This window comes from Hemitrygon akajei, chromosome 12 (assembly GCF_048418815.1).
Source record: "Hemitrygon akajei chromosome 12, sHemAka1.3, whole genome shotgun sequence".
Taxonomy (NCBI): domain Eukaryota; kingdom Metazoa; phylum Chordata; class Chondrichthyes; order Myliobatiformes; family Dasyatidae; genus Hemitrygon; species Hemitrygon akajei.
Genome location: NC_133135.1, coordinates 53,370,906 through 53,384,893, shown reverse-complemented (window position 1 = coordinate 53,384,893; position 13,988 = coordinate 53,370,906). Strand labels below are relative to the sequence as shown.

The 13,988-nt window shown below is 37.2% G+C and overlaps 1 protein-coding gene across 1 annotated transcript in view; it reads right to left on the bottom strand.

Moving 5' to 3' along the window:
- Nucleotides 1–3,210: 3,210 nt before the first annotated feature.
- The window catches only part of efcab14 (EF-hand calcium binding domain 14), a 52,493-nt gene continuing 41,715 nt past the window's right edge, over nucleotides 3,211–13,988 (bottom strand). Inside the window, exons 8-9 of the mRNA XM_073063110.1 lie at nucleotides 9,558–9,692; nucleotides 3,211–5,351 (exon numbers count right to left, since the gene is read on the bottom strand). Coding sequence (XP_072919211.1) covers nucleotides 5,185–5,351; nucleotides 9,558–9,692 — 302 coding nt within the window. The 3' untranslated portion in view covers nucleotides 3,211–5,184. The remainder of the gene's footprint in view (nucleotides 5,352–9,557; nucleotides 9,693–13,988) is intronic.

The window sequence follows — 13,988 nt, the reverse complement described above, 5'->3', positions numbered from 1 at the left end:
TGGGTTTTCTAAAAATTCATCTACGTCCATCTTTGCTGGCTTTCCCGTCTGGTTACCTGCGCAACCAGATCCAAGTTTGGACTTAAAAGCCCGATTTACTGGCCCTCCAATTTGGTATCAAATCTTGAGACGAGGCCCCACGTTGTTACGAACCCTGTAACTGGGTCACTTACCAGCAAAGATGGAGACGTCCGTTGAAGTCTGATGATACTATTTTTAACAGTATTTATTAATAAAAATACACAAAAATAATACCAATGCAAATATACAGATAATATACGTCGTCAATACTAAATCTAAAAGTGCAGGTATAATAATAATCAATAAGAAATAAGCTCTATCGTTGTCTAGGGGATAATGTATTGTCCGATGGAAATATAAAGTTCACTCAGTTCATGCAGGCTGCAGCCGTTGGGGACCGCTGTGTTGCAATGGGAGAGAGAGAGAGATTTGGAGAAAAACTTGCCGGCTTTCCTTTTATGATTTCAATCTGTCAGGAGTCTCGTTGTCGTGGCTGTTCACTTGTGGCCTCTCCTTTAGCTAAACCGTTCTTCCGTGATGAGCCCGCCACCCTGGCAAGGGAGGACGCACACGAGCCCCCACTGGCTTTCGCTATCAAATGCTGTCACGAGATTTCTAGTGTTTCTCCTGGTGCGTCTAAAGGGGTTGTTCCCCAGACCCCTCTTTTATCCTTACTCACAGGGTCTCAGATGTCAATCAGGTTGGGATGATGCAATCCCTCAACCAGACCACTCTGGTTGTCCCCTGAGGGGTTTCAATGAATAGTACAGTACTCAATACACAATTCCGTCTCTAAGAGACAATGGCTGTTATCAGTGGTTCCGTTCCGCTGAGGCCAGGACACATTCCAAACCCTGTGTATTCTGCATGTCTCTCTCTCATTTCCTGGGTCCCAGACCCGAATTAATAGCGATCTTGCGATTCTCAAAAAGGAGGGGGCGACTTTGTACCCTTCGGCCCCTCAGAGTTGCTTCACATTCATAACACAGAGAAGATAGTGAGTTGCAAGACATGTTACAACTATTAAGTAGAGAGAATAGGGCCCCTCAAATTCTAAAGTGAGTAACTATGTATGGAGCTGCAGAAGCTGGGTGAGGTCCTTAACAAATATTTCCTCCTGTTTTTACCATAAAGATATGAGGACTTGGAATCTGAGATAGTTGATCGGAATATCTTGAGGATAGTCTGCATTACTTCAGAGGAGCCTTAAAGTGTGAAGGTAGACAGTTGCCAGAGCCTGAACAGGTACATTAGTGAACACTGGGAAACTGGAGAAGAAATTACTGGAGCTTTGGCTAAAATACATGCATCATTGTTAGCAGCATGTGAGGTTCCAGTGAACTGGAGGATAGCTAATATTGTGATTGTGCTTTTATGTAAGAAGGGCTGCAAAGAAAAAGCTAGGAACTTTAGACTAATTAACCCTTCATTGGTATAATGGTATGGAGGGGATTCTGAAGAATGAAATGCAGATGCATTTGAAAAGACAGGCTGATGGGGGAGGGTGCTGTGTATGGTCTTGAATAAGGCCTTTCATACAGTTCCACATGATGGGCTGCCATGGAAAGTTAGATTGAATGTGATCCAGGAACAACAAGCTAATTGGTTACACAATTGGGTTGATGGTAGGAGGAAAGGGGTGACGATGAATGTTTTTTTTTAAAGACTGGATTAAAAGACTGCCTGTGATTACTGGTATGCCTCAGTTCAGTGGTAGTTCCATCATAACTAATAAGTTATATCTATAATCTGAATGAGAATGTATAAGACATGGTTAGTAAGTTTGCAGATGATACTAATGTATAGTGTCATGGGCTTGAAAGAAATGGTTATCAGGAATTACAGAGGGATCTTAATTGGGAAAGTGGGCCAAGGAATAGCAAATAGAATTTAATTCGGACAAGCGCATTTGGTGTTACATTTTGGGAAGACAAATGAGGGTTGGAATTTCACAGTAAACTGGGGAGTTTTGTAGATCCCCTCTGTTCTACGAGTATACATTCATGGTTGCCTGAAAGTGGTGAAGAACCCTTTTCCATACTGACCTTCTTCAGTCAGGCCACTGGGTACAGAAGCTGGGATGTTAGACTGCAGTTGTTCAAGATCAGGACGTTTGGAAATGATACAAACATTGGCGATGTTCAGGGTCAGGAAGATAGTCCTAGATGAGCAGCACAGAAGATTCAAGTTAATTCTGGTTATTATGAATTCATGCATTTTTGGATGACTAATTTGGATCAGGCATATATAATACACGGTAGGGTTCTAGGAAGTACTGAGGACTTTGATATACATGTCCAAGGATTCCTAAAGGTGGCAGCACAGGGAGATGAAAGTGGTGAAGCTGCTTATAGAATATTTGCCTTAATTAACCAGTCCATACAAGAGCAAAGATGTTCTCAAACAACTTTATAATACATCGGTTGAGCCACAGTTGGGGTACTATGTTCTTATTGGAAGGTCATGATTGCTTCTGGACATGGTGCTGCTTGATTTACACAGATTCAGTTATGAGAGACTGACTAGTTGGCCTCAAGGGGTGAAGAGAAAAAAACCCACTCTAGCTATAACTTGAGTGAAACACACACCATTGGAACTAGACTCATTTTCTTATTTAATTACCTCTTCAAATTTCAGAGGATGTGTAAAATTTCTTTAGCACAATTATTCCAACTTTAATCATGTGCAGTTTAATACATAGCAGCTCACAAGAATATATGCAAAACTGTGCATTAATTATTTGCTCTGAGAAATCCTCTGCAAGTCTGAGTTTGAATACAGTATTAATTCTAAAGGAATTGATTCAAATGAAAAGTATGGCTTCATATGTACTAGTTTTATCTTGACCTGTAACCACTTTACTACTAAATTAGTAACTGCAATACTATGAAAGTAATAGTAAGAGTTTTAAATTCAACAGCAGCTAAACTTTATCCAAACTCTGAACATGGGTTCTCACAAATGGGGGAAGAAACAAAATGCCAAAAAGCCTTGCATAATCTTCCACTGATTGAGCAAATACAACAGATGGTGTTATAGAAACTTAGTTTTAATAAGGTTAATAGCATTAGTTCGTGTGTCCTTCTGAAATCTATTATTTCTAATCACAAGAATTCTATTAATGGTGAAATATTAAGAGTTATGACAGATCAACAACCAATGGAAGGAATGTTTATCACAAAATTGAACTGAAATTGGAATATGGTTTTTATTGCTTGGCAAATTATAAATATTTTGATCATGGCATGATATAAAACATGCAAAACACAAGGCATAAAAACAATGGTTATTACTTTAATACAACTAACCCTTTTATTGTAGGAATAACATTTCAAAAATATATTTTGGTACATTGTATACAATTAAAGGAATATTTAAATATTTTAAATTTCACAAGATATTTATGAACTACCATACAAACAGTAGTTCCAAAATGTCCCAGCTCTAAAGCAGTTTTATTCAAAGCATTTGCCTAGTATTCAGCTTTAGGCATCACCACCAGCATTGTGTTATAATATGTATATAGTTTAGCCAACAACTAACAGTGCAAATAACATGAATTGCATTTTCTCCCTGTACCCAGTTTACAAAATTAGACCAACCTTTCTACAAACCTCTGCAAAACTGAATAACACAAATACTGGAAAGGTTGATCTTATTGCTAGTATAATTAAAGAGGCCATTATTGGACAAGATCTATTAGTTTACAATAAAGTTAAAATTCTGATTAAAAATCTGTCCATAAAATACTATGATTCAATAATAAAGCCTGTGTCTAGGAATCAATGAGAATTGGGAAATACTGTATTCTTATATCAACAGTTAAAACTCTTCCACAGTTGCCAACTTAATTTTTGCATTTGTGAATTGTATTGGAAATGAGCATTCATTCAGAATATTATGTTATCCTGGAATCAAAAATCACTATCAAATGAAATCTCTCAGCCAAAATGTTACTTTATTGCTAAGCATATGCTAGGGACATCAGTTGCTGATTTTAATGTCAACATTAGAAATATATTGTTGACTATCTACATTTATATTATACAATTATTTTGTCACCTTAAAATAAACATTGTCAAAAATTATTCAAGTCAAAGAAAACTCTGTACAAACTCTATAGTCCTGTAAACCACTAAGTGTACTTGTTAGTTCTGTAGTTAAATAAATTTATGACTGAACTACAGCAACTAAGAGAGACTCATGTCAGAGACTTAAGTTAAAGATGCACATTTTTAAACTATAGAATGATTTAAAAGTAAATCTGTAAATTAATAAAAACAGAGACACAATGCAGCATTTGTTTACAAGACTTTACACTAGTTTTGAATTGTGTCAATGTACTATGAGACTCAAATTGACAGCAGAAACCTCAAGGAAACTTGTCACATTCATAAAGGCAAGCCTTTTAATGCACCTTCCAAGTAGCCAGTATAAGTAAATTCAGCAAGTTTAATTTTGCTGGTAACTGCTTATAATCTGCACGTTGTGAATTGCAAGCATTAAATTACAAAACTAAAATGAAGGGCATTTTAATTACCTGCACAAAAGTGGTTGCATTTACTTATGGAACACTTGGTGATCTTTGAAAATTTTCTAAGACGGCAATGCTATGTAGATCAAGAAAAGTAAACCTCAAGAAGTGCAGTCACAAATTATTCCAGTTCTCAAAGCTGACTAAAAAGTAATCTCCCATTTAAAATGAGAAAAAATTCTCAAAGTACTGGATAGTTATGTAGGGCAGGCAGTGCAGGTTGCTGGTGCAGACATAAATGTGAGCTCACATTGGCAAACTTCCTTCTTTAACCAGCACCTTCCAGCACCAGTGGAAGGTTCAAAATATGAATTAATTTACTTTAATCTTCTCCCAGTAGTTTGATTTCATATAGTATAATAAGCTAGTTTATTCTTAGAGTGAAATTTTAAACGAAAAGAATTTATCCTGAATGATTGAACCCTTACTCAGGTATCTCAATTCAATGCTGTCTGTTTCATTAAAACACTGTTTGGGCAAGCCCAAAGCTAAAGTTAGGAATATTTATTCTAAGTATTCTAAACATAATAATGAAACACTGTTTAAAAAGTGCAATTGTAGCAATCACAAGTCAGTACTTCAATTGTTAAAAAAGTTCCACTAGTCCAAATAGATATTTGTTCAGTTTCCTATGAACCAATTGCATTGATGAGCTCTGTTTGGGAGAACTTTCCATCTTCATTGGCATCAAACTGTTGAAGCTCTTCAGGATCAGGGGTTTCCGTACCAAATAAGTTGTAAAGTTCTTGGTAAGAAAGTTGGCCATCAGAAGAGTGAAGGAACAGGTCCTGCAGAGCTGTAACATTTAAAACAAAATTGCAGTTATAGAACAGAAAGACGTGGTAGCACAAGTACACAGTTCCCAGGTAGATGACGGTGAGGAAGATTTTTGGCACATTGGTCTTCATCAGTCAGGGCAATAAGTATAGAAGTGGAATATTATGATATGGGTGAACAAGACATACAAAGAATAATCTTATAGAACTGCATGAAATTATGAGGCATAAATAGGATGAACGCTGTTGACTCTTTTCACATTGTCACTTGGAAAAATGCTATTCCCTTTTCTAAGTTCCTCCACCTCAGCATCTGTTCTCAGGATGATACACACTGTTCTAGAATAGAGTTATCTCTTCTCAAAACACAAGGTTTCCCTTCCAACACCACTGATACTGCCTTTGTCTGGATCTCCTCCATTTCCCACATATCTGCCCTCACCCCACCCTCGAGCCACAACAGGAATAGGGTTCCCCTTGTCTTTACCCTACCATCACACAAACCTCAATCCAGCACATCATTCGCCCTAACTTCCACAATCTGTAATAAGATTCTACCACTAAGCACGTCTTCCCCCGACCCTTCCACTTTCTGTAGGGATCTCTCTCTACACGACTCTTCAAGGCCCCCAAATAGTCCTTCCAGATGAAAGTCTTCCACTGCAAGTCTGTCAGGTTTATCAACTATATTTGGTGCTCACTACTCTACATTGGCAAGACCCAAGATATATTGGGGGACTGGTTTGTTGAGCACTTTCTCTTCATCAACTTCCCATTCCCATTCTGCCACGTTGGTCCATAGCCTCTCTACCACCACAATGAGACCACACTTTGATTGCGGAAGCAATATCATATTGTCTGGGTAACCTTCAACTGATGGCATGAACATTGATTTCTCTAACATCTCACCCCCCCCCCCCTTGTCCTTCTCTCTTTTTCCATTCTCCATTCAGTCTGCCCTCTCATCTGCCCATCACATCCCTCTGGTGTCCCTCTTCCTTCCCTTTCTTCCATGGTCCATTCTATGAAACTCCTACCAGCCCTTTATCTCTTCTACCTATCACCTAACAGCTTCTTACTTCATTCCTACCCACCCATCTTCCCCCTCACCTGGCCTCTCTTATCACCTGCCAGGTTGTACTCTACCCCCACCCCCCCCCCCCACTTTCTTATTCTATCCTTTCCTCTCCAGACTTGAAGGGTCACGACCCCGAACATCAACAGCTTATTCCCCTCCATAGATGCAGCCCGACTTAAGAGTTCCTACAGCATTTTGAGTGTTGTTCAAGATTTCCAGCATTTGCAGAATCTCTTGCTTATGAATGTATAGTTCGTTTCCTAGGATTGGGGAATAAGAAATAGAGGGGATACATTTAGGTTGGGGGGGGAGGGGGAGAAGAAAAGACCTAATCTGTGTAGCAACTTCTTCACCCAGAGGATAGATCATAAACAGAATGAGCTGACAGAGGAAGAAGTTAAGGCAGGGACATGCAGGTCAAAGGGTTTTTTTTCTAATCATGAATAGCATTAAGTTTTAGAACTGGCAGTACTAAAAACTTAAAACATGAAAACAATACTTTTAGTTTGCTACATATGGTAAAATTGTTATTAGCCCAATTGTTTCCAAAGGAGTCAGGATGATTATGGAAATAGGAGATGTATATAATCTCACCTAAGCAAACCTAGCCAAATCACAGGACAATTTACAATGACCAATTAACCAGTACATCTTTGGACTGTGGAAGGAAACCAGAGCACCCAGAGGAAACCTACATAGTCATGGGGAGAAGGTACAAATAGCTTAGACAACACTGGAATTGAATTCCGACATTAGGCTAACCACTATGCTACAGCTGCACAGTGATATTGTTGGCAAGCTGCACAGTTTCAACTAATCCATCTTTCATCTGTAACAAAGGTATCTAGACCCCTATTAAGTAAATTTTTACTTGTAGTGAAGAAGTGTGCAGTTTACCCAAACAAAAACCCTAGAGGATTTCTCAGTGGCATAGATTGAACAATGGTACTGTGTTATCAAAAGCATCAGAGCTCCTCAAAGAAAAGCTGATTTTCACCCGATACTCTTCACCTTCCTTTGAAATCGTTACAAAATTAATCAACTTATTAATCTGAACGAGACAGTTAAACACTTCATTTACATTGTGTATTCAGTTGTGAAGTTGTATGCAAACACACATAAAAAAGGCTTAATACTCCAACATCACATCCTTTTAATGAAGATAAATGAACAAGTTTCATATCCTGTAACAGTAGGAATAATATTGTTCAAATAGAGCCTGATGAACAAAGAATCTGCTAAGGGAGATTCCGTGATCTGACTATGATGCATCCAAAGACAGGTAAATCATGTACTAATAAATTTCAATGCTTAGTTTAATGTAAATTAAGATTTTAGCCACAGTTTTTGCAAATCCAGAAGAAAGTCCTAGATAATGAATTTCCATAATTGTACTGTCATTCTAGAGAATATTGATAGCTATTTATAAATACGAAAGGCCATTCAGTTTTCATCAATTTATTCATAGAACCCTCTCAACGCCTCCCCGCCCTCAATTTTAAGTTATTTCCCCTAATAAAGCTAGCACAGTATGTTGATCAAATTAAACATAGATTTAGTCCTAAATTTATGCTTTACTAGTTTCTCTTGATACTTATTACTGAGCTTCATGGCCTTGCAGAATGCAGCATTTCCCAGCATTCATTCAGGTACTTAAAAAATCTTTTTAATACATTTCTTCTTTCACCATGCTGAGAGACAGTTTCAAACTGTTGATTTCCATAGTTCATATCAAATATGCTTAATTCTTCAAATCCTACTATCAATTTTTTTAAACTTGTCTGTAAGTGACCCATCTGCTAAGGGAAAAGTCTCATTTTTATACATATTTGCTGATTTCCCTTTCACCTTATTGTGTTCTGAAAGAGAACAACTGAAACCCAGACAATCTTCTCTTGGAACTAAAATTCTCTAATCTTGGCAACAATCACCTACATCTCTTCTGCACCGTTACATGCCATCACATTCTTTTGGGGACCCAACAGTGTATAGTACTTCAGTTGCAGTCTGTCTGCTATTTTATGCAATTCTAGAAATACATTCCTACTCTTACTGTCTATGCTTCAGTTAATAGTTTCTTCGTATGTTTTTGTGCTAATCTGCTGTCTCATTACTTTTAAGAATATGTTGACTCACACTGGGATATTAGCACCATAGAACCATAGAATATTACAGCACAGAAACAGGCCTTTTGGCCCTTCTTGGCTGTGCCGAACCATTTTTCTACCTAGTCCCACTGACCTGCACCTAGACCATATCCCTCCATACATCTCTCATCTGTGTACCTGTCCAAGTTTTTCTTAAATGTTAAAAGTGAGCCTGCATTCACCACTTCAACTGGCAGCTCATTCCACACTCCCACTACTCTGTGTGTGAAGGAACTCCCCCAATGTTCCCTTTAAACTTTTCCCTTTTCACCCTTAACCCATGTCCTCTGATATTTTTCTCCCCTATCCTCAGTGGAAAAAGCCTGCTTGCATTCACTCTATCTATACCCGTCATAATTTTATACACCTCTATCAAATCTCCCCTCATTCTTCTATGCTCCAGGGAATGAAGTCCTAACCTATTCGACCTTTCTCTGTAACTCAGTTTCTCAAGTCCCAGCAACATCCTTGTAAACCTTCTCTGTACTCTTTCAAACTTATTAATATCCTTCCTGTAATTAGGTGACCAAAACTGCACACAATACTCCAAATTCGGCCTCACCAAGGTCTTATACAAGCTCACCATAACATTCCAACTCTTATTATTCTTCTTGTTCATTTCAGTATTCTACCACTATTGTTTATCTTATTGCCATATTTGCCCTCTATATGTATTGCCACTCATATTACCACAATGAATTCCATTTGGTACATTTTTGGCTCACTGAGCAATCCATTCTGCTCACAATTCTTTTATTCACGATGAACTTACAAAGTTGATATCATTTATGAATCTGGGGCTTCCTTATTGTTTAATCAAGTCCAGCTTATTGATCTATACCAAAAGGTGTAAGATTATACTTAGATAACCTTCAAATTATTCCAGATATCACCACCGATTAAGCTGAGATCCTATGCACTGATCTCTAAAGTCCAAATAAGATTATAAATAATGTACATTGGGTGTGAAGAATGAAGAATGCTCTAGCTGTAAAACTCACCTTCTAAACTGTTAATCCCAGGTAATGATAGGTGTTTTAATTTGACATTCCTTTTACTGCTTTTATTAGCTGTTGCTTTTACTGGGAATCTTGGAGAAATTAAGGGATTCACTGTAGAAGTTGAGCTTGTGTTAGCTGTAAAACAAAAGTACAGCTGCAAATAATTATCCATTCACTTACTGCTTACATTCCAGACTTTAGGGAAAGCAACCATGGATTCTAGAGCATAGAATCAGGCCATATTGTAGAGCTGCTTTGCTTGTAATTGCTCTGCCACATCAATTACTTTGTCACTCTGCCTTTGCACTTCCTCTTCTCTCTCATATTTGAATCAAGCCTTCCTTGAAATATGTCCATGCTTTTTCTACTACCCATGTGGCAGACTACATCTGCATTTTTACAACATAGAAAGTGATCGGAAATTCTTTTTGATCTGCCAGTTGTCTCATTTATACCTTTGTTTTACTAGCTTATGTTTAATGATTTTCCATATCCATCTTAACAAATTACTGCACAATTCTAAGAACCTGCAACTGCCAGAATGTTCTCTTTTCAAGAGCCTTAATCTTCTTTTATTACAGTACTCAATTCAGTCATCCTTGAAGATAGTTTCTGCATTTTATTCACGTCTCCTTGGGTGACCCAACAGAAAGTCTACATAAATTCAATATTATTTCAAATATTTTTTCCCCTTCCAGAAATTAACTGCAGTCTTAGGTTTGTACTTTCCAGCTTCAATAATATATGTACCCATTTCCAGATCTCATTGCTCATTTATCCTATTTAGCTGGCTTCCAAAAAAGGAACAAGTGGCCTCTTTTATTTATTTTATAGGTAAGCATTCTCATGTTTGAAATGATAAACTTGCCCAAGATTCATGCATATGCTTTTTGTTCTAGTTAATTACATTGTAATCAAACTCCCATCTCCAATTTCGTATAATGATTTAACATCACAGCTCCAATTCTATTATGTGAATAACAATGACTGTTTTAGCACAAATTCCTATGGATCATGTTTCCTAAGACACTTCCCTTAAACTAAGCATCTATTTTCAATCTATTAACCATCTTTGAATCCATTCTGTATCTGGTCCCTGACTCCCTATGCCTCTAGCCTTACCAATAACTCTTCATACAATACCTCACTGAAGGCATTCTGAATATTTCACATATTATCATTTTCTTCCAACAACTCCTTGGGCTGGCACTTCTTTGCCAAAGTCCCAAACTGGTTGCCCTACAGTGACAACATCCAGAAACTTTGTGACTAAATTCATGACTATTTCCATACACTTTTATTGGGGAATGGGTCCAATGACCCTGCACCGGTGGTAAGACCTGGCAAAGTATATTAAAAACAAACATAACAATGGAGAGGAGCAACACACAATCAGCTGGAGAAATTCAACAGGTCAAACAGCATCAGTGGGATGAAATAAATTGTACCGATGCACATTTTCAACTCAAAATATTTATTTTCTCCTAATGATGCTGCTCAACCTATTCACTTCCTATAACAGTGTGTTGCTCCAAATTCCAGCACCTGCAGTCTCTTGTTTATCAATAGAGAAAAATGGCTGCAGTTGGCAAGGATCTAATGAATAATTTTATTTTTGTATTACCTGAGCTGAATTAATTTTTTCAAGTCTGGAAAAAATTGTAATACCTTTATTTAGAACTCTGAATAACACGCTTTTGATAGGTTCAGCAGATGGCCAAGTGAAAGGATCGGACTTTGCTGGCTGATAAGGACATGCACCAGCTTCAGTTTTCCTGTTTGTTCTCTAATCATATCCCTAAACTGATGCTGCTCCATGCGCAAGACAAGCCATAGTGCAGGATCCTGCTACTGAGGATTGGGACAACTTTGGAGATCAAAGTCATCAGTGCATATTTGTACTAGATATTTTCACATTTACCTTATGCTTAGCAGTAAGCACAGCAACTTCTGGTCTTTGATTTTTTTTTGATACACAAATGGATAGTCAGTGGAATAACTTATTCAATGAATTGGAGCAAATTTGCTCAAGTTAAAGTTCAGCTTTCTTCTAGATTATTCTATCATAACCAGTATCTGTGTATAAATATTGTACTAACTTTCTTGATATTCTGATCAACCTGTAGTAAAATTGCACCATGTTTTCAATGAGAAGGCAGCAAAGGGCCAGATATGATTTAGCGCTGAAGTTCAGAGTATTCAGGCGAAGTTTTCTTTTCATATTTTCCATGGTGGCTATATTTGGCTACTGTAATTAATTAGAGTTCTTTTCAGTGATCTGTGATATAGATGTAAGGAACTAATGGATGTACTATATTTATATTTCAAGGATTTGATTCCAGAAAACCATATTGTTGAAAATTAAGCTCATAATTTAAAAAAAGGTAACACATTACCATGAACACAAGACTGACTGGCTAGTGGGAAACAAAGTAGGCAGGATTATCCTTTTTCAGCATGCAAACTAAAGAGTGACAACACGGATCATGTTGGGGCTGAACTTTTTACAATTTACAGCTCTTCCCCAAGTTACACAAGTCAGGGCCTGTCTTATGTGAGTTGCATGAAGGTACCAACAGATATAATTGCTAAATTTGTTTATGACCAAAACTAGATATGAAAGCAAGTTGTGGGGGACATTAGCGAGCTACAAAAATATACATTAGGTGAAGTGAGTAGGCAGAGATCTGAAAAATATTGTGGAAAAATGTGGAATATTCCATTTTGGCAGGGGTAAAAAGGACATTACATAAACGAGGGCAAATTGCAGAGCCCTAAAATGCAAATGGACCTGACGATGCATCACTATACTCTAGCTAAAATAAAGCTAACAAAATGCTGTCGTTTACTGTTAAAGGGTCTAAAGATACAAGTGCAGTAATAAAGTTTAGTTACTGAATACAAGGCATTGACAAGATCACGTGGAGTACTAAGTACAGCTTTAAAACATACATACACTGAAAACAGTTCTTAGAAAGGTTATTAAGCTAATACCTAGAATGTGCTGATTATCTGAGGATAAATTAAGGTTGTAGCGCCTGAAGTTTAGAATGAGAGAAAGTGAGGATGTTCTATATTGTAAGAAAAGCTAGAACTAGGGTTCAATACAAATGGTGCAAAATGTTTTCTAAGGGCTGACAGTCCCCAGAATGCTCTCTCAAAAAACAATATAAGCAGAGTCAGAATATTTTTAAGGAAGAGGCAGATACATTCCTGATCAGCAAGAATGCAAAAAAAAATTATTATACTTGGAGGGAATGAAGAGTTGAGATTAGTCTGATCTGGCAAATCGTTCTTCTCCCATGACATTACTAAATGAAGAACATGCATGAGAGCCCAAGTGGGTTCTGCTGCTCCAAATTCATATGTTCATATATTGGAGCAAAATTTTAACAAACCACAAAGTACAACAAAATAGTTTAAAAACTTCATGGACTGTTTCCATCCTCTAGGACAAAAGTCTGCAACAGAATTGATTGACTTTTCTCTCAGACGATATCCAAACTGAACATTGATTTTGATTTTATATCTAAATATGCATATACTAATTTTTTTCTTCAATGTCATTCAAACTACAGAAAAACAAATTCATCTAAAATCATGCTTCCAACAGGAAATCATGCTGACAGTATGCAATGCATCATTCCATTTCAAGAAAAATTATCTAATGAGGATAATTTACATCATTCATTCATCCTGGAAATCTTAACTTCTTCTGGTTTATTTTCTCTTTCACAAAATTTACAACAAAGGTGCTCATCATGCCTCTGTCAAAGGACAAACAGCCTAATCTTACCTTCCAGCTCTAGGTTCATATTCTTGCAGGTCATGACTTAAGTACACAACTACATATTAATTAAATGTATTACATGTTTTTGTCTCTACTACTTCCCTGGAGTTCCAGACCCCTATTACGCTGACAAAAATACTCATCTCTGCACTGCTATAATCAATTACTTCAAATCTACGCCCTGCTTCTTTCACTGCTAGAGAAATTTGATCCATCGTTTTAGCCGTCTGTGCCCTTCAATTTTATTCACCTAAATCCTAGCCTTTTCCGTTCCAAAGAAAACAACACAGGCCAATCTAATCCTTCCTTGATTTTCCAGTTCTAGTAACATTTCCCTCTATATGCTAAATATTGGATTAAACATATTCTAACAAAAGGGATGTTGGGTAACTGAGTGCACAAAGGCTATGTAATACATGGCCTACTCCATACTAAACCTACAAGTATTCAATGTCAGAAACAACAAACTGACTATCCCATCCTTGATTTCCAAGCACCACACTCAACATAATTAAATTTGCCATCAAGTTACACGTCACTGATCAGCTCTAATTTCAATATGTTTGTGATATCATTTTTCAAAGTATACAGCAATACTGGCCTTCAGGCAAGATTAATTTTACCCACTTTTAAACAAATGT